General features: G+C 42.9%; 1 protein-coding gene across 1 annotated transcript; it reads left to right on the top strand.

The window, feature by feature from the left end:
* Window positions 1-10,031: 10,031 nt before the first annotated feature.
* fstl3 (follistatin-like 3 (secreted glycoprotein)) lies at window positions 10,032-14,237 on the top strand (the record flags this gene model as incomplete). Its single annotated transcript, XM_079220679.1, has 5 exons — window positions 10,032-10,101; window positions 10,484-10,669; window positions 12,379-12,594; window positions 12,680-12,907; window positions 12,988-14,237. The coding sequence occupies 5 exons, from the start codon at window positions 10,032-10,034 to the stop codon at window positions 13,038-13,040; spliced, it is 753 nt and encodes a 250-aa protein (XP_079076805.1). The 3' UTR covers window positions 13,041-14,237.
* Window positions 14,238-22,450: the final 8,213 nt, after the last annotated feature.

Here is a 22,450-nt window from a genome sequence, read left to right as displayed (position 1 = left end):
TGCACGGACTGCAGGTAGAGACGCACACATCCTGGATCATATTGGTTTGTGTGCTCTTGTCACATGGTCAGGCCACGTCTGTTTGACCCGTTATATCGTCCTTGCTTTATTCCCTCCCCGGTAATCGGCAGTCTCCATTATTTACAGAAATGAGTTTTTCTTCCTTCCTTTTTTTTCTTCTCTGCCTGCGACGAAGAGCTCTCCTGCCCACTCCCATTCTCCAACGTTAAACAGCTCATCTTACTCCGCCACCTCCACCACTGCAGTTACATAAAAAACAAACATTAAAAGGGTCGCAATTATCTGTGACTTACAACAAGTTCAACGATGGATAGAATATGTTTTAGCAGAATGGTTGGAGGACTTTGGTACATGCTGTACAGAGGACTTTACAGCTTAGAGGTATACACTATTTTTGAAAATCTTGTTCGATGACCACTTAAGAAACTGGGTTTGAATTTCATTTTCAAGAGGCAGCTCCAAATGGATGGAATGATAATGTATTTTAAGCATATTGATTTCGGTGGTGGAAAAAAGGAGCTACAACGACATGAGAGGAGAAATAATCGGTATATCTTCCATAAACTTGCTTCGGAAACGATGACAATTAAAAAGCAAATACAGCAACCGATGCTACGTTCAACAGGTTCACCTTCGTACGCCAGCATGCTAACATGCTAACATGCTAACATTTGTTGGTTATTTAGTATTGCAGGTATACACCCAATAATTGTGCAAATTTAAAGTTTTACCTTACCGCGAGAGGAAGAGTCAGAGGGTCCCAAAAGTAAACAGGTTTTACAAAACTTCAAAGCAAATCATGTTGTATTTGAGGCCTATTTTCCCTGGACTAGTGATACATGGGGATCTTTAGTAATTTGGGATATTGCAGAGGTCGTCTGTGATCTTAAACCTCTGAGATTCTGTTATGTCCATAATTTGTAGTAAAAGTAAAAATTCTGCCGAAATGTTACCATATTTCGCCTAAAACATAGAGATCATGTGATTATTAGTTAGTAGTGCAATACAAATTGACATCTTGGGATTCGATGATGTTTATCTCTCTTCATAATACGAGGGCAATAATTAAGTGGCTTCTCTTCACACGCTTATAGTTTCTACCTCTTTCCCTGTCAAGAATCACGGAGGCTGCGATGGCAATTAAAAGTGAAAGGTTTTGACAGCAGATTGTGTCCAAATTCAGAAGACCAAATTGCATCGGAGCAAGAGGTCTTTGTCAGTATTATATCTGCTATACTAATATTACATTTTTTCTAATATTTGGAATAAAAGCAGATGTTACTCAGAGCCTTGACAGCGGCTTATAGATCTACGCTAGCACCAATAAATCTACAATAATATATGATCCCTCGGTGGGTTGATGCAGAATCAGCTTCAGGAATGTTCTGCATGTCCACATGTACACTAACTCCACGTGATGGCCCACTTGAGAACTATTGCTGTAAAGGCCCCGATGTATATCGGCTCTTACTTTACTTCAAGTGCTGTCAAGCATCAATAAAGATTATTTCCTGTAGCAACCGTAGCGCTGGCTTCTGTAGCCCAGCGAGCATATTCCACTTCAGCTTTTTTTTTGCTGCCGTTCATTAATACTGCATCGACTCCAGCATGGTGCCTCGACTTGCTGTAAGCCGACACTAATGTTCATATTCACAATGAGTGGGGTCTTTAATTCCGAAGACCCATCTGCCCTTTCTGCATATTTAAATATTTATAAAGCCAGTCAGTCTTTTTTTTTTTTTTCAGCTACCATTTATTCCCATATACAGTTGCCTGTTTAGCCTAGCACCATCAGGAAGCTGCGACCATATATGGCAGAGAGATTGATTTAATTCTCTGGAATGATTCATAGCCGCTAGAGAGGAAGCCCATTACTCAGCTAGCCCAAACATGAGGCTGCAACCCCAAACACAGCAGCGGCAAATATCTCCAGTTCTGATGGAAAATCACGCTGGGCGGCGACAGCAACCAATAGTGGTGTCAGTCTGTGCACACTTGACACATGAATGCGCCTGTTTTGATTCCTTTTTCAGCCTGAATGCAGTGAATCGGAGTGACGTGGCTCCGAAATTGGACCTCAATTGTGCGAGACGGAATCAAAACTTTTCCCCCCTCCTCTGTTTTGGTTTTATTTATCTGTTTCTGACAGCTTTCGGCGCAACAGCGGCAACAAATACACTTCAGTCATTTGTTGCCATGGTAACTGCTGCCGGCATGAGCATCGGCTCTTGTGCAGTCAAGAGTCTTTTAAAGGGCCAGCGCGCAGAGAGAGAGAGAGAGACAGAGAGAGAGAGATGGTTTTTTTATGTGATTAGTCTTACAACAAATATAAAGAATATCTCCTTTAACCCGCCTGTTTATTGCTCCCCTGCAGCATATAAAAGTAAATCTGCGTATCAATGTGTATTTATTACTAGCTGTTTGAGCTCTTTTCGCTCTGTATTTTATAAGCCTGAAAAAAAAGAGCCATGGAGGTGAAAATAAATGTGTTTTTTGACAATCGATAACACCGACTATAGTTTCATATTTTCGGTTTGAGGTTTGACTACAATTCACTCTGCCATTGAAACCAAGCAGGCAAGGCAAACGTATAGGATGAGGATGATGATGATGATGGTGATGATGATGATGGCGACAAAAAGCAATATGTTTCAGCATAAACAAAAGGCGACAAAAAAAGGAGCCAAAAACACAAGGCTTCATGCAAATGACAAAAACAAAAGTGTGTTTTCACACACGTACGACTAATTGTGTCGCCCTGCGGAAAATAGAAAACACAAAAAAAGGCTTTTGGCATCTCATCTGAAATGTAATCTACACTTCAGCTTTTGGGGCACTTTGCCTCCGTGTGAAGGTGAGCCCAATTGCTGCTCCAGAGGCAGAGAATGATTACCTACTTATGATGTGTTGTATCAAGAAGCTCATGTTCCAGCATCCTAGAACTACCAAAAACAGACACAGATCTCGGTGTAATTTAAGGACAGACAACAAACGCGCTTGGTTCAAACAACTTTAATAACGTTTTCCATCAGACACGGTACAGTGAATAGCAGGCACAGTACAAAGCATTTTGTAAGCAATGACATTACCTTTTGTTTTTGTGTAGACCAGCCAGCCAATATGTTTTCTATTATTCCTGCAGGGTTCTCGAGGGGGAAATGTATTTCATAATGTACTGACATATAACTCTGGAGGTGCAATGTGGAGCGTAAGTGAGAATGAATGACGCCTTCGCAGGAGACAGACTGCATTGGTCGGTGACTCATGCACCTCGAGCTGCTAAACCAGGGCGGAGGTCGAATAGCGTGGGTCCTAAGTGAGCGACCTTAGGAACTTATCTTAGTGGGAGAACTTTGCGAAGGAAAGAAGCTTCGATGCTTCCTTTCTTATCTCCTTCAGCCCAGAGTACACTCTGCTTTCCCAGTGTTGTCGATGTTACAGCTTCAAAAGGGGCCAAATGGGTTGCGATGTTCCTGAAAAAAGAACATAGCACATGGTAGATTCTTTTATTCTCCATTCAAACTAGTATAGAAGAAGAAGAAAAAGCAGATAAGCACCTCATAAGATTCAAGATTCAAGATGGTTTTACTGCCATATGCACAGATAACAGAGTTATTATATACAATGAAATGCTGATTTTGCTGGGTCCTCCTAACACAGAGAATTATAATAAACTTAAGGTAACAAAATAAATAAAAGATATAACAGTATTGCACAAAAATTTAAATAATAATATTATAATTACAATAAAATGTCCTTGTAACAACTGTTATTAAAGCCTTGTCAAGTGTTAGTGTTATTAGCACTACAATGGGTTAATAAGACTATATAAAACATTTCTAAGTGCTTATAATGAACTTGTTAACCACATGTGGCTGCCATGAAATGGTAGAAAGTATAACATAAATCTGTGTTTTTGTGCTTCCCTACTAAAAAAGTATGTATATGTAATTATTTATTCACATTTTATGAACCTTGACAAAATGTAGTGCTCATTCCAGATGGGGAGCTATAGCTGCAATAAGTATAGCGAAATAGCGAGTTACTAAATGCATAATAAAGTAGTTATTAATCTTTAAAAAACAACAACACGGTTTAATAAATGTTTAACAATAATATAATAAGTTAGTTCAACTTAATAGATGTTTGTCATGCTTTTATAAATAATTATAAAAATAACTCATAAATGTTCTTAACAGTCTATAAACTGTCAACATGTTTCTTGTAAGTGCTTATAAATGTCTTATAATCTAACAACATACGTGTTATTGATGCTATTTCTAACCATTACATATTCATATTAACACATAATATTAACAATGTAAACATCTTATGAAGACCGTATTACCTGTTGAATAATAAATAAATAACCTTAATTGTGTCTTAAAAGTGTTTCCAGTTCTATTTCTCCAGACTGTCAGTGGCGCTGAATATCTGAAGAGTATTTGAGAGATTGCTGGGGAAAAGTCAGTCTTCTTTTCCAACCAATACACTTTCTGTGTTTGACTTCTGAAACTTTTTCCCGTCCCCACATTACATAACTTCCCATTGCGACTGATGCACCAGCAATCAAGCAAACCACTACAGTAGGTGGCCGCCTGCGAGTTGAGTCCCAGCGAGCAGTGCAGCTCTCGAGGCGAGAGGAGGCGACGTGATTGACGTCTAAAGACAGCAGATGGTTGCAGGCACATCAGCTGTAATCAGACGGACGACTCGGAGACCAACATGGCGGCGGGGGAGCGGCGACCAGATCAGGGTCGAGTTGGGATTCACAAACTTTTACAGAGGACTTTAATGTTGCTTTTGAGTCTTTGATTATATTAACTTGAGGTGAGTTTAACAGTAAAGTTGACAAAACAGATCTTTTTTAGATTTTTTTTTTGACTACATTTGTCCTGCGCACATTCATTTAGACAGGAAAACTGATATTCAATCACATAATAATAAGAAATCAGATCAGAAATCAATTCAAATCAGAAATAGTGTTTGTCCTCAGGAAGCTTCTGAACTGAGTGAAAGGACCTGGCATAGCAGCCTTGATCAGAGCTGGTGGAATTCTCTAAATACTAAGGAAAGGTGTTTTAATGCTTCCTTCCTTCCTTCCTTTAGGACACACTGGACCATCCTTTATGAAAGCAAAGAAAATGAAATAATGCCGTCCCACAATTCCTTGCGATAGCAACATTTAAAGCGACTCACCATTCGACCCAACTGTTGCTGTTTAATTCTCTCTCTCTCTCTCTCTCTCTCTCTCTCTCTCTCTTTCACTTAAATTCTACATCGCCGCGTTTGTCACTGTACTCAGTTTCTATGTTAAATATGCAGTCGCTTAATTGTTGTCTTTTCCGGAAGACCTCATGAATCCTCCTTCTCCTTCAAGGAAAAGTGGTGAGGAAAGGTTACGGGACGTGATCAGCTGACATAGCCACAGTCAATTACTCGTCCTTACATAAGTGCTAACTTCTTCAACACACAGGTCAAACATGACCACGGCCTCTCTGTCCGTGATCAGCAGCAGATCATTGTCATCGCTGTGCAAGTGCTCATCAACATGTATTAGACATAATGAACAAAAACAGGCCGCATGGCATTTTGAACTGAGCGTTTGTGTCGTTCACAGTGCTTCTATAATGAAAATACAGTGGCAATTATTGATAATTTAACAAATGATGACACGTCATGAGACACGATACACAGGAAACTTTTTCTCCGAAAACATATCTGGAATTTCCTGCATCCCCCGCACTCAGCAGTCCATCACCACTTAACACGATTAAGGAAATGACTACATATTGTAATGAGCATACCAAAACTATTGACTGAGGTAGTTCCAGTCATCAGCCATGAAAAGACAAATTAGATATTTTCATCTCCCCCAAATGACAGTAATTTGAGTAATTTGGCATGGACTATATTTGTAGTCCAATATGTTGGCTATCAGGACGTGAATACTCTGATATATAGCGGCATCGGCAGCAATTTCATCTTTCTTTCTTACACAATTACTTGACTTTCAACTTGGGAAACCCTTCCAGAGACAATACTAATGCGTATTTGATCATATTGTAGACCTACGGTGCGAAGTCCGGAGACTCCAGGGTCGTGATAGTCACATTTCAAGTTGATTAAAAACACTTGAGAGCTTGTACAAGTCTGCATGAGTGCAGGAGGAGGTGAGCGCCGATGGGTAACACCGGCACTCTGACCCCCGAGGGAGACCCTCGGTCACGACCGCGTCAGGGCCCTGCTCTGGTTGCAAAGTGAGGCCGGCGAAGAGGAGGGTGAAGAGGGAGGGACTGCTGTTGGCATGGGCAGCGCGTGCGTCGACATTTACCTTCCCCATTAATGAACCGCTGGAGGGACTTCACATGGCCGACGAGGAACACAGGAAGGAAGTGGGGAAGAGGAGGGTGAGGGTGGAGGAGGAAGGTTGTGTGCAGAGGGACAGAGGGGGGGGGGATTCTATCCGGCCTCGTCACTTTTCCTACCCTCATTGCCGGTTCCATCAGTAACACACATTAGGAGTAAATTGAGTGGATAGATGATGCAGCTGCTTTCAGCCCGGCTGGGGTCAGACGGAGCAATTACCTCTGCTGAGCGCTGCTTAGACGCGTGACGTACTCAGCAGCACTACGACTCCAGATAGGCCAGCGGGGGGACTGTAATGGGGCGGGTGCGTTTTCTATCTTCGATAGCAATACAACAAGTGCTTACTTGCACGCTCTGCACAAACACATATGGACTTCATACCCTCTATCAGTCAAGAGTGCAGCCTTTCTACCTGTGAAATGAAGGACACACTTCACAAAGTGGCTTCAGAAATAATGGAAGTCGTGGGAGAAATAGATGAGTGTCTTTCAAGAAAATTGACGAAAGAAATATATAGGCACGAGCAATACGTGACCAAACAGGAGAAACTTGAATGTGTCACCTTGAAGTGAACCAACTCGTCGATGAGACTCTGCAACCAAAAGAAGAAGAAGAAGAATATAAAAAGCAAACATATGACTTATCCTCAAGGTCTTATGCTCCTGCTGTAACTGCTCCACATGGCAGCTGTCACTCCTCGGGGCAGGCACTGGGACAGACATCACTTATGTATCTAGAAGTTGACAGATACATCTTGGAGATAACGAGGGTAAATTACATTTAGGGCCGCTTAGATGCTCAAACGTAAAGGCTAAATGCCTTTTTATTAAGTGGGGACATGTTGTGATTTATGGAGTCTGCAGAGATGAGCAAACACTGGCTGAAGGAAGGATGGGAGAGAGAGAGACGGACAAGGGGCGCCCTCACCTGGCCATCTTGATTAATTGCAGTTGCAGCCATAGAGCATGGACTTCCAGCAATGCAGCATGCAGCAGCTTCATTGCTATAATGCTACATGTGATAAAGTGTGAGGCCATATGTCTCTTAAACTCTGCCCCACAGAATTAATTCAGTAATGCAACAGTTTTGTTTGTTTTACCTTAATTGTTAACTAACAATAGGCTACATTGTGCCATTATTATTAGCCAAACTACTGTTAGCTAACCTTATTAGTCACAGTGCTAGCATTGGTTTTAGCTAGCTCCACTGCTGGAGGCCCAGGCCGTATTGCTAGGCCTTCAGGAGGGAAGAGGAGGCATGGAGAACCAGAACAAGGGCCGAGCTGGTGACACAGACAAACCCTGCTGCAGTAAAATGAGAGGTTTTAGATTTAGAAGGAATCTGGCGCTCGGAAACAATACCTCTTTTGTCCACAGGGACCGCCAAAATCAAAGCAAAATACAAGTTCCCTCGTAGTAGCTTTAAAAATTACAATTAATTAATTTCTGGCTTTTCATCTCTGGCTTGACCTACTTGGTTAACGTGCAGTCATTAGTTAGGAAGCTATTTATAATAAGTTATATATCAAGTAACAAAGAGAAATATACAGTACCTATTTAAAGCCAAAGACATGAATAAATAAAAGCTACGGTGATGGACAGTGTGTGTGTATATATTATTTTGTATCTGTATTTTCCAGCATTTTCTTGTTTATCATGCTAGGATATAGAAGATAAACTGTAGTCACATGATAATTGACAAACCTAGCTCTGCTTTTCAGCCTGCAAACTTCCTCCACTAGATGGCAGTGACGTTTTTGCCTTTTTCTGTTTTTAACAGGAAAATAAATGTACAGTATGACAAACTGAGCTCCACACCTGCCCCGTAGAGATGCGCTCTCTCTCTCTCTCTCTCTCTCTCTCTCTCTCTCTCTCTCTCTCTCTCTCTCTCTCTCTCTCTATTTCACATTCGACACAGTTCCCCACGGGCTTCTTCAATTTCATGATACCCCTCGGAGCTCGGGGCACTTGAAAGAAACCAATATTTCTCAAAGATGGGACGCAGCAAGCTGCACTCAGTCATACATTAGAGGGTGCTCCAAAGTCCCCGGCATGCTGTATTCATTTGTTTGGGTCGGCAGGGATGATCCAAACCATATGAGGGGCTGAGTGGATCTGCAGAGACCCGGTGAAGAGGCAGGCCACCCACAGCCATCGTTCGCTGCTCTCTTTTGGTCTTCCCTCCCCTCCGAGGTCAGGCGGCATTCCTTTCGGTGCCCTGGGGATCTCCGGCGAAGAAGGCAACATCATTCACAAAGACACAGATACTACAACATATGTTACCTTCATTTCTCCTCCTGCAATGATCAAACGGGAGCATAAAACAAAAACACTAAAAATACTGGTGACAGACAGATGGGCAGACTCATTACTTTGGCATTAGAGCATGTACCTCTCGGTGTCGGGAGGTGAACGAGTGCAGGAAGAGAGAGGAGAGGAGCAGATGTTCTTATCAAACATGATGCTAAAGCAGATTAGCTTCGAATGTGTTTTTTGGTGTCTGGTCTGTAGATACTGTGTGTATGTATCCACAATATTCCACAATGTGTTTTCAGTCTCGCTTGCTGTGGTTGTCTGTGTTGGATCATCGGGACGTGAATGCTCTTGATACGCTCCATTGTTGTTGTGTTTATTGAGCTTAATGTATTGCTCAAGGGCAGACAACCTTCACCCCACAGCTCCCTCATCTCTCAGTATTATTGTAACCGCAGCTGTAGAGAAAAATATCAGCATTGACAAACCCAGACAGTCAACTAAATGAGGCATGACAATGTCAGACGACTTTATCTGTCCAAGGACTATTAATTTAGCACAATAGGGCCCGAAGTTTGTAACCACTTTCTCCTCTGCATTTTCACGACAAAGACAACATTTAGGGTCAATGTTGGATCACAATAATGAGATAAGACATAAGAACGTAATTTAAAGGCCACGTTTCCTTCCAAAGCCGACACACAGCAGCTTTATAGGCAGAAAACGTCCACGCTCAAACAGTATATGATTTGTAAGCAGCTTAAATACATCTGAGTTGTGCCACATTAAAGAGAGACATGAGGAAGAAACCGAGCAGAACAGAGCAAAACATCCACCGGACAATTAAGAAAACTGCTACTTTAGGTCACATTCAGAGGTTGTTTTGCAATAATGTGTTTTCCCAGATACCTGAACAGCTAATTCAATCAGTCTACTCAATAATGTTTGAAAAGAAAAAGTTGAATACTGAAAAAAACTAATCTAAACTCCACTCACACTCACTTTTCTTGGACCTAATTAGCCCTTAATGAGTCTAATGTGGTGTGAAAATGTTGAGTGAGGTCATGTAAGTGCCCAGCGTCTGGCGCTGGAGGGCATGGATCATTTCCCGACTCTGGAAATTGAGTCAGAGTCAAACTGTGTCCTGCCCTGGCTTATTACTGGCTGAGAGGATCGCCCATCCCAGCAGCATAATTCCATCTGGGCTAAATATTTATACAGAGGGGGAACGACATCACTTATCCACAACACATTCATTCACATAAGAGGCAGAGCTACTTCCAGAGTTGAGTCAGAGTGACCGGAGGAACATCACTGCTCCTTGCTGATATTTGCAGAGACAAAGCTGAGAAAAGAATAGAAAAGGTTTTGTACCAACTAGGGTTCACAATGATCTTCTTCATTCCTGTTTTTGGGATGATTCTCACTTTGTATCAGATTGGGAAGAATCCTGCCAGCGGTGAGTGGACTTTTTATATTAGTATTTTGAAAAAGTAGTACCACAATGCTTTTAAAATAATGAATCCTCTAGCAGTTATCATAATGAAGAGGTACTTTTTTTCTTTTTACGAGAATTTTATTTACGTACTTTTATTTGCTTTTTGAAAGAAGAAAAAATACAACAGTACAGGTGTTATCTACTCTTTGTGTATATACTTATTAAGGCATATATGCACAATCAATATCAAAGGCTATGTATTAGCCTTTTTAGCTCATTTACTGGACGTTGACGAGAAGAAGTCCATTTCAATGTAACTCTGAATGACATCATGCACTTTTTTGTACCTGTTTATACATGAGTTTATGTGTGTTCAGAGTAAATCAACTTGTTGTCTCTCCAGCTGGGATGTGCTGGCTGCAGCAGAGTCAAAACCAAAGGTGCGACATGGTGCTGATGAGAGGGGTGACCCGGGAGGAGTGCTGTGCCGGCGGCCGCCTGGACACAGCGTGGTCCAACAGCAGCCTGCCCATGAATGAGGTCAGCCTGCTGGGCTTCCTGGGAATCGTCTCCTGTAAACCGTGCAAAGGTAAACAAACAGACCTTTGAAAGAAACTAATTTGTTGAATCTGCCAAGTAGAAGTAATAAATCACTTGCGTTTCGCGTCGGTTTATCACTGCTGCGGGGCGATTAGTCATCGCATGCAACCCCGAAAGGTAAATGCTGTCATAAACTGCTCCAAACCCACATTTAAATTCTTTACAGTCACATTGTGAGTAAACACGCAGTGGAGTAGTTTTAAGGTGAGTACTGGGAGTTCTGCTGAGATATGATTTGCAGACCTAAAACAGAAGTTGGCTGCTCCGTTACACTAAACAACTTATTAAAGTGTATTCAGAAACCGCAGCATTTGTGAATCAACACATTTCCACAATGAGTTCCCGGTGAAGCGTCCTAACAAAATGCAGACGTGGGACGGTCCACTTAACTCCCGCCCCCCTCTAGGAATCTCTGCCAGGTTCATTCAGGTTCACTTGCAAATATATTCTGGTCACGTGAGCAGCACTTGCAACGTAGTGATAATTGGCCAAACATGTGGAGAAGTCCACTCTGATAAAGTGCAGTAAAAAAAAAACGAGCTTCTGGCATTTCGTTGACGAACACGCCCAACCACAGATCCCAGGTCTGGCCTCGTCCCGCGGCTCAGAGACACAGAGATGTGGGTTGTATTGATCAAAGGTTATGTGAAGAAAAGAGCCACATGAAGGTAAACAACTTCCACATGGAAGATTAATGAAGTGTGTCGAATCACAACCTCTATCCTCCTTCTTCTATTATGAGTACACTTTTTCTAAAGCTAGTTTCAATATATATATATATATATATATATATATATATATATATATATATATATATATATATATATATTTTTAAAGGAGCCCTGTTTGCTTCCATGAGAAAAATAACAAAAAATGAATTCCTGCAGGCTGGAATAAATGCCTGCCATGTGTGACTCATAATCTTCTACTCTATCTTCATCATTTGGAATTCTGTGGGAGGAAAAGGTGGGTATATCGTAACAATGAGGAAAGTTTGAGCGGTTGCTTGTCAATAGTTTTGTTCAGACCACAAACATTTTTGGGAGACTTCAGAGAAGATAGGAGAGAGAATATGCAGCAAGAGACAGAATGAAAGATATAAATCAACCAAAAGTTAGACCAGAAGAGTGAGAGACAGAGAGAGAGAGTAAAACAACAACTCTGTGATAAAACAGGATATTGAAGTGCTGAAATACGTTCCTTCAGGACTCTGAGCCGATCAGACATCACCTCTGAAGGTCCTGGGAAGAAACCCGTGTGCATTGTCTCATGTTGCCTCTGCACTGTGTAGGATTACAGTTCCCCGCCCCCCGCGCGCTGACATTATGGGGTGTCGGTGGAGCCAGCGGCCGCCTCGTTTCTCAGCCCGTACACGTCTCTGGCAGCTATTTGAACTCCGTCAACCTTTCCGAGCCCCTCCGTCCCTCCGCGGGGAGCTCAGCCGTACACATAGATCTGTTATGAAAACACGGCGGCCTCGCATTCCACCGGGCGAGCCCACCCCAGTGTGTAACGGTCAATAAAGAGATGTGATTATTGTAAATATTGTGCAAGGTGGAAATTGTGTTATAGTCTGGGAAAACCCCAGAATCATGGGGCTTGTTTTTGTATGAAAATGCCTGCGGATCACCTGATGTCTGCGGACTTGTTAACACAGTAACATTGCACTGACACGTATCTGACACTGTGCTTTTGTAGAGACCTGCGAGGGAGTGAGATGCAGTCTCGGGAAGGTTTGTAAAATGAAGGCGGGAAGGCCGCAGTGTGTGTGCTCTCCGGACTGCTCTCACATTACCCGGAAGCACGCTGTGTGCGGCAGCGACGGCAGGTCATACAAGGATGAGTGTTCCCTGCTGACGGCCCGCTGCATGGGCCACCCGGACCTGGAGGTCATGTACCAAGGGGACTGCAAAAGTAAGCTCAGGTTTATCTCGGGTGATGCACAACAACACCTCAAAAAAAAATCACACTCTTTTAATCGTCTTCGTGCCTCAAACAGAGTCCTGCTCCAACGTGGTGTGTCCGGGCACGCACACCTGCGTGACCGACCAGACCAACAGCGCTCACTGCGTCATGTGCCGCACCACCCCGTGCCCGATCCCCACGCCGTCCGAGCAGCCGATCTGCGGCAACGACAACATCACCTACCCGAGCGCCTGCCACCTCCGCCGGGCCACCTGCTTCCTCGGCCACTCCATAGGAGTCCGCCACTTCAGCCACTGCAACAGTGAGGCCACAAAGAAAAAATGTCACGCAAGCACAAAAATGTAATGTGAGCACACACTGACTCTCTCTCTCTGTTCGCAGGTCCTCCGAGGAAACCTCAATATTTCGAAGGCAGCGAGGAAAACGCGGTCTAGGGGGATCCTTTTTCGGATCAACAATCATGTCCACGTGTCACACCACTAGCTTCCCATAATGACTTATTTTTATTCTGACAATCACTCCCCCCTCTCCCGTTGTACACATAATGACAATCCTATTAGGTAGACCTCTGTTGGAAGACATGCAATAGTGTAACTGCCTCAAAAAAGAGCGGCAAAACCCCCGCGAGCAATTTGCATTAATCTCGTGTTATTTTGAGAAATAGAGGCAGATGAACATGTGTGTGTGTCTCGAGGCAAAACTTTCTCATTGGCTCTTTGGGAGAAGTGTGCATATTGTAAATAGAATACCACTGCTATTTATTGGAGAAGGTATCAAACTCTATTTATGTTTTTACCCTCGTAACAAATCCATATATCCTTGGGAAAGCTGATGCATACAATGTATTTATTGTGTTTTCTTTTTTTTGTTTATTGTGTGTGTGTACAATAGCGGCATTTTACAGCTGTTTTGCATTCCCAACAGTCCCCGCCCCCCACAAGCTGATGGAAAGTATCGCTTGGAAAGCTGATTCCACTTTATATTCTGCCAACGTGGTTTCAGTTCAACGCGAACAAGAACAGGACAGCTACAGTTGTGCTGTGTGTACTTAGGCTTTTGTCTTTAGTTGAGGATGGGCTCAGCCTAAACAAACCTGTACAGCCCCTCCCCCACTATATGTTTACTCTGGATGCTGATCCCAAACTCTCTGCCACTTGCTGATGACTCAAATGAACAGTCTGGCTGCGTTTGTCAGAGTCTCAGATGACCTCCTTTGGTTTCGTAAATCCTCGCTTGTTCATTCCGTTGCTGTTTTGCTGCTTTGATTTAATTTGAACCTTTCCAAGAACTTACTGGACAGACAAATGTAATCAGCATCGTCTGACTGAAGGGGAAATCCAATCTGTCTGAGAATGGGCTGCGATTAAGGCCAATTGAGCATATACCTGATTATACGAGTCAACCTGTTCACCTGCCGGTCGTCACAGATGGCCCAAATGATCCAATTACACCTTTCGACTCAAAGCAGATGTCTTAACACACTACTCTCATTCTGGAACATCTCAACGGCCCTCATGTAAATAACAGTCTCATGTGCACCTACCTGTGCACCTACTGTGAAATTTGACACATGCATCAATGTATTTTTGTATTTTTGTACTGCCATTTCAAAAACAACATAAAGTTTAATAATTGTCACAACGTGTCCTCTCTCTCCTTTTTACCTTTAAAAACGCACTTCTAGCTCTACAACCTGCTCCACCTCAACACAAAAAGCGTTGCCGCACAACTTATTTTATGGAATTTCGCATTGTGTGAGTAACATTTTATGACTGTCCCGGGAGCGAGAGACAGAGAGGGAGACAGAGAGAATAAGAGACGAAGAGGGAGGGAGACTCCTTAAGGACATTTTGATTTTTACAAACTGTGTCACCGTCTTAATGAGAGCCAGTTTCAGCCAAATGAGATCATGCCTGCACCCTACAGGGAGCATGGGCAGCGTTCCTCTCATGCTGAAGTTTGGGGTGGGGGTCAGGCGCTCAGTTCATGCGTGCCGTGGTTAGACCTCCTCTCATGTGCGTGCAGTGGCCTCTCTCTCCGACGGGAGGCCTCATGTGAGAGGCGGCTGAGAATCAAATCCAGGCTGGGATGCTTGTGTCCTCTGGGATATCCTCCTGCTCCTGGTTAGGCGGGTGGGTCAGGGGGACAGAATGAATATTTCGGAGTGCTGAGGCCCGGGTACTGACTCACGTCCCTGTAAAGAGCACCTCCCTTGTTTTTCTGTCTTCCCCTGAATTCTGCGCTCCGCCATGCAGCAGCATCTGGTTCGACTTTAGGGAGATGTTTATATTCCCATCCAAGTACCCTTTTATTACACTGGGAATGGAATTAGATGTTTTGTTAGTTCGAACGGGGCAAATAACAAATGCCACCGAGGGGCTGTTGCTGTGCCCGTGCATAAAACGCACACAACTGGCTTGTTCAGAAACTTATTTGTGAATGTTTTCTGCTAAAATGAAATATGATCAATTCAATGAACAAACATAAATCAGATTTAGACTGACTTCTGTCCAATGAGGGTCCTCTCGCGCCAGGTTTTATTTCTCATCTTTAGGATTAATACACAGACATTTTAACTGCCTAATCTACACCTCATTATGTGAGGCGGATGTGGACCATATAGGCCCATTACTCCCATACCTTTATGAGTGTGAATTCTTCTGTGACCCACACAACCGGCCCAGCAAACCTGTGTTTCTCGCCATAGTTTAAAAAAGTGGCAACCCCACAGGAATTTGCAGCGAACACCCACTAAAATAAAGCTTTTGCCGCACTGCGTTAAAAATATCTGTGGTCTCTCTTATACGGGAAAATACACGACTGAAAAAAATTCACTTTTGATACATGTGGACGCACCATCCAGTCAGATACAAGGCCAATCCCAGTTGCTGTTGTCATTATGACTGTGTTATACACACCTGTGTGTCATTACCACGCGGCCCTCTGACTGGTGTCGGATGTGACGCGTCTGGGTCACACCGGCGGTGGTAATGACATAATCACAGAGTAAACCTATGAGGCATTTCAGAGCTATCCTGATTACACTTAACATGAGACCGCAGGAATTCTCTGCCCATATTTCATCCTTTTTCTCCACATGCTCTGGTTTGCGGTGCGGCCAATAAGGGGGTCGGCCACAATTCCCGTGTGTGTGTGTGTCAGTGTGTGTGTTCGTCTGTATTTGAGTGTCTGATTATGGGTGCATCTCACCTGTTATGAGCATGGGGATCAGTCACACACGTTACATCACCTCTGTCTGAGTTGTTTACATCCCCACAAACACGTATGCGTAATCCTCCCCCTCTGAAATGTCAAGCTTCTCTCTCAACGACGTCCACATGGTATCATTTCCGGCAAGTTGCCGTACTACTTCCAGTGAGTCACCGGGCCAAGATTTAGATCGAAAAAATGATGTTGTGATGGGACCAGGCGCTGCGGAGTGTTTTTTTTCCCGGAGACCACCCACTCTCTGGACCACGCCACTGGATTGTAAACAGCTCGGTCCCACAGCTGAAACTAATAGATATCAGATCCATCAGATCCATCACTCCATCAGAATAGATCGGCCTCAAACATGATTTCCCAGACTCGCTCTATTACACGGCAAGTCACACAATTTTCCACATGTGCATGGAATTTAACTTTTGATAATTGATCATTACACTGACACAACAGCCCACACTCCCGTCTTATAGTTTATACTGCTACAGATGCCGCTCTATGGGCTTCTCGGAAATGACCTTTACGGTTTTTATGATCTCATAAAAAGCATTGTCATGCATATTTTATTGAGGCTTAATAAATTAGCCAAACTGTCATCTTGGAATAACGCTAATTTATTGACATTTTACATCAGGTTGAAATTAATAAATACATTTGTTCACCCTCTATCTGTTATGACGAGGCTAATGTGATGTCATTAGTTCACGCTTTAATTTCCCCCAAGTTGGAAATATAAGCCAAGCAAAGGACACTGCTCTTAAAACTCAAAACTAGTGGTTCCCTTGTTCAGAGAAACCTTGCAACCACGTGTTCCATCGCCCTTCGAGCAACGGATAGAACTCCACACGGGTTTAGTGGAAATGAGCAGTGTGTGTGTCAGTGATCTGGTCGGGATCAGCTCACCAAAAACAAATCAGCGGAGTTAGGAAGTTGTGCAAATGCTAATTGTCCCCAATTATTCTTGGAGAATTGTCTCACTTCCTCGTCGTGACCTCTGGGACGGCTTCTCATCTGGCGCTGTGTGTGGTCTGTTTGTGCCATATGTCCTGACAGGAGCAACATGCACTGGGAATGTAGCAAAGTAGGCTGCAAGGCTTTACAGAAAAATACATGTTGAATGTAAATCGATTGATCTGCGTGATTAATTTGATTTATTGTGGTTTTCTAATCAACATTTAGGTACTGTGTGTTTTTAAGTGTCCGGGAACACGTTTGGATGGAGATACATGTGCTATGAGAGTGTTGCCTCCACTGCCTTGGCACTGACAAGGTCATTGAATGAACTCTGCTTTGTCTTCATGTTGAAATATGAAGCCACATAACAACAACAAAAGTAGCCAATTAAGTGTGATAATTGCGGCCTATATATAGGCCTTGGCCCAGATTCCTGCTTGTTGTTCATAATGGAAATTTGGTTGTTTATCATGGAAACTTGGTCGAACATCAAATTTGCCGTTGAGCGGATGCCATGCAAGCTCAGCAAAGATGAGAGTGGGAAAGTTTCCTCGCTTTGGATTTTACCCGATCTTGCTTGCTTTTAATCGCCAGCTTCTTTTCGTTGAAGGGCAGCCTGAGTAGCCACTAGTACACAGCTAATTCCATTACCTGTTAGCAGTGTTGGGGGTAACGAGTTACAAAGTAACGGATTACAGTAACGATATTACTATTATAGGTAACGAAGTAAAGTAACGCATTACACTCAAAATATTGGTAACTACACGACTTTACTAGATCTCAGTAACGCGCTTTCCTGCGTTACCCAAGACATTTTTACCAGTCCGAAAAGTTCTCTTTTAGTGCCGCGCGAGTCACACGACACTTCCTGCATGAACAATAGCAACAAGCTGCTAGCTAGCGCTGCTGCTGCTACTGCCCGCGACCCCTCTGCCCAAGTCGGGTGTCGAGCCTGGTCCTGCTACCTTCGGTGGTTTTCGGGGAGCTAGCGGAAGTTAACGGAGAGCTAACGGAGAGCCAGCGGAAGTTAGCGGGGAAGTGACGGAGCATTAGCAGGAGCCCCAGCCGGCTACAGCGGGGAGCTAACGGAGACTCTGACCGAAGGTAGTAGCGGCTCGTAACCCGACGTTTACGGTAGATTGTTCATGCAGGAAGTGTCGTGTGACTCGCGCGATTATTATTATTGGAAATTATATTAATTAATAATAATAAATTATTATTGAAAATTGAAAATAAAGTGATGGAAGGGCCATGATGTTTGTCCATGTATCTTTGCAGTTAATTTGGACATTTGCTTAAAAAAATGGAAAGTAAAGTAACTAGAAGTGAAGTTACTTTTCAAATGCAGTAACTAGTAAAGTCATCTAGTTACAATTTTCAGAAGTAACTAGTAACGTGTAACTAGTTACTTTTTCTGAGTAACTACCCCAACACTGCCTGTTAGGAGATCCCCTGCTTGTTGAAGCAGGACACTGTACCACTAATAAACACAGAAGGCCCATATGGTATCTATTCTCCCCTCCAGACTACAGAGCTGCTCATCTTGTAAACACACGGATGGTCAGTTTTAGATTAGAGGAGTAACTGCACCCATGCATTGTGCTATTAGCTCCAGTGTTGCCTGGTGTGGACTGTGTGGAGTCATACAACTGCGTGAGCAAAGTATGTAAACACATAGTGTGCACGCCAGTGGAAGAAGTATCCAGGTCCTTTATTTCAGTAAAACTACTAATACCACACAGTGAAAATACTCCACGAAGTAAAAGTCCTGCATTCAAAAGATGCCTTAAAGTTTCTGTGAGGAGCTTTTCACTAGTTGTGGAATAGTCTCAACGTAAAACTGGTGTCACTATCATTGAGAAGATTAGCTACTTCTGTATAGTTATTCTTAATGCTCCACTGGGTCGGATTTTTACGCAAAATCGGATGAAATCATGCATGTTTGTTGAGTAAAAACTCCTTCAGCTCAGATTCCAGCGGGGGCCTTCCCAAGACTCTGAGCGTACAAAGAGAGTATAAAGTTGCATAAAAAAGATACTCAAGTTCAGTCCAAGTACCTTGAACTTGTACTTTTACTGCAGCTACATTCCACCACTGATGCACGCAAAATATTCGAACAGGACACTCTGGAAACCAACACACACACACACACACGCCATATTCTCACCCACACAAACAGACGCACATTGAAACATAGACAGAGTACCTGCCAACACTCCAGACATTCAAGAAGATACTATTCTCTTGTCTTCTTCTATTACACACACCTGGTAGTTTTTTTTTGTCCTCATTTCACATCTACCTGCCGTGGCATTTGATGAAGAAATGTTGTAGGCTTTTTTTTTTTTAATTGGGAATTTTTCTTGTATCCTGTGGAGGTTTGCGGTTTGGTGTAGCTATGTCGGATCGGCTGGGTAGAACAGATAACCCTCTGTTCGTGTCTTGTGCTCAATGTCCTTGTGGTTTCTTTGACTGCGTACTGCATTGTGTAATGCTGGTTCGTGAGACTACGAGTCTTGCGGCATTCCAACATTTTCCGAAATTACATTTGTATAGACCTTTTCAAACTTGGCAACATAAACATTCTAAATGGGCCTCTTTTGTATTTCCTGTTGCGGTGTTTGTTAAAGCAAGAGCTGACAGGAAGTTAACGTGGACCAACGTTGCCGGTAATGAAAAGGTTTTTCACTTTGTCACAAAACTATGTAAGTCCACAGCCATGCTGGCGTATCTGTGAGCGAAATGCTAATGTTAGCATGCTAACAGAATTACAAGGACAATGCTAACAAGTATACTGTTTACCACATCTTAGTTTATTGCGTTAGCATGCTAACACTCGCTAATTAACAACAGTCACACAGCAGAGGCTGATGGGAACGTCATGACAGTAGGTTTTAAGGTATTCGGTCCCAACCACGGTGTTAGTTTGGTTAAAAAGTGTTTAGCACCGCAAATCAACAAGTTGGCAATGATAAAGTATTTAAACTGTTAAAACGACAGTATTTTAAACTGATCGCACTGTGCATAAGTGGGACAGATGTAATTGTATGAAACAATCGGTCAATAAAAGAAGATAAAGTCCAACTCCGCTCAAGCATCGACAGTGAGTGACCACAAACACTTCACTACGGCAAAGGCTGTTGAACCTAAGTTGCTAATTGTACACATGTGTTTCGTCTAGCAACATCTATATTGTGTTAGCTGCCCCCAGTGATGTAATCGCAAACACTGAAGAACCGACGTAGCACAACAAGATTTTGTTCTGGAACACAAGCAGAGCTACAAAGAAAAAACACTGTGGGATCCCTGCTGTGATTCAAACACGTGTCTACACATGTTGAGGACATGTCAGGTTTATTTTAAAGGCCGCTTTGTTCACTAATGTTGACCTTTACAGCCTTTTAGCTTTTTGACCAGAGACCTTATCGTGTGTGTGTGTGTGTGTGTGTGTGTGTGTGTGTGTGTGTGTGTGCGTGTGTGAGATGCACAGTGTGTCTGGCGGGAGAGAGAGTCTTCGGTGGGTGGGACTGAAAACAAGTGATGCATGACTAAAAGGCCCAGGAAGTTCCAGCAGGCGGCTGTTATTGCTGAGTGTGTGAGTGTGTGTGTGTGAGTGTGTGTGTCTGTGCGTGTGTTTGTGTGCGCGCCGGAGTGTGATTCGGGGGCCCAGAGGGACAGTGTGGGGCAATCCCGGCTGGAGTGTCTGGAAAAACTCTGTGAAGTGACAAAAGCAGCAGTGTCCCTTGCAGCATATCTGTCTGCTGCCTTGGCTGCAACACTTTTTGTTTTGTTTTACCTCTGAGAGTGTAATAGAAATTTTAAAAAGTATGAAGTAGGCAGAGAAAACAACACACTGTCCTTGTGCACATACATGCACGTGCAGTCTAACAAGTTCCTTAATTACGGCGGCAGGAAGAAATCAAATTAGTGACTTCCACCCCTTGCGGTGTTTTACAGCATATGTTCCAATCCGCAACACAGCAAGAAAACATCTAAGTCATACTTAATTTAAAAAAATATCTATAATAAAACTAAATAAGTCTACTAAATAATTATTGTATTCCAAATCCAGATTAGCAGTGACGTTAAACTACCTGATGTGGAAGGTCACAGAGTAGTTTTCTGCTGCTCACACGACCTGTCTCTGACCCAAAGTCACTCACTCCCCAGATTGCGTTGCTACAATGAGCTTTCGACTGGGATGGCGGTGACGCACTGGGTGCAAAGAGACAATAGCTTACCTCAGCCAGGCAGACATAGCAAACCTCAGTGCTATCAGACCCTCTCTAATCTCAGCCCATGGGACAGTCGCGTCTTTCCTGCTCCCACATGGCCAGATCAGACACAATGCCGGCCGAGAGAGGACATCAGGACCTAACTAGGTTACATTGCGAGCTTTGCACTGAGGAAACATCCAATCTTATTATAACTAATTGTATCTATGTTATGCATGCTAAGCTGGGAAATGAAACCATTGGGTCACTGAAAGTTTGCAGTTGTTTCACGGTTATTTCATTAGAACATGTGGCAAACAGGATTGTTCTGCATAATGAGCACAGATAGGAGCTGCTTGCATTCTGGGCTGCTCTTCTAAAGAGCATAAAATTGGACATTTGTAAAGAAAAATCAGGCCAGGCGGTTTGAGAAATGTGATTGGCTGATGGGAGGTCGCATGGGAACTCCTACTTACTCTCAACATGTTTTGCCAAGCACCAAAGATACTCCAGATTTGTGTGATATGTTTATAGTGGTCAAACTGCAGTTACGGTAATCGCATTAAGGATATCTGTGAACAAAAAATATATTGAGGACATTTTAATTTACAACCTCGGAAATGAACACAGACCTGAAAATAAAATAACATCAGTCACGGTTCCTTCCAGCTCTTATGAAACCCAGTGATCTCTGAGTCCTCCACTGCTATCTCAGGGCCGCCAGATAGCCGCCAGCAAGAACTTGGCTGAGTTCGCACAAAAAATAAGAGAATGTTTTTCCCATGTGAATGGCTATTTATTTGCTGTTTTATGTCTCAGATTTGACACGTGATAAAATGGTTCCAACAACTACTGTCAAATAATCAAGGACAACTCACAAATCCACCTCAGACGAGATGGATGGCTCAAAAACAGATGCTACTTTTAGACGCTTAAAGTATGTCTGTTGGGCTCAAGAGATGGTTGACGGGAATCCAATGGAAAAGTAAAATGTGTCAAAATAAATCCAACGCAGTGTCAGATTGCAAAAGCACATCTCTGGTTTATATGTGAAGAGGGAGAGCCCGGGGGCCCTGAACCTGCAGCGATAAAACACAAGCTCAGTGTGGTGATACACACTGGGGTCTTTAGCAGTAGTATGAATTCAGGACATCGTAACCCGGTTTTCTCCAACACATTATAATAATAATCTAATAGAGTATAAAGGGAATTTATCAAGAAGTGCATTGTCTCCTCAGTCCCTGACTACACTGTGAAAGACACTCTTCAACAACAAGTGATGCACAAAAGCGCCACCATGTGGCAATGTTCTGTAACACACATGATTGTTGGTCTTTGTCAAATTCTTATAAAATATTAATTCAACTCTTCACAGTAAAATATCCGTTTTTTAATTGCTTATATTTACACCAATTGTAAAACAATTAATTGTATTTTGTTTGTGATATTTCACA

The sequence above is a fragment of the Taurulus bubalis genome (genome assembly GCF_910589615.1).
Source record: "Taurulus bubalis genome assembly, chromosome: 7".
NCBI classification, from domain to species: Eukaryota; Metazoa; Chordata; class Actinopteri; order Perciformes; family Cottidae; genus Taurulus; species Taurulus bubalis.
The sequence above is the reverse complement of the archived record's forward strand: the minus strand, read 5'-3'. Positions and strand labels throughout refer to the sequence as shown.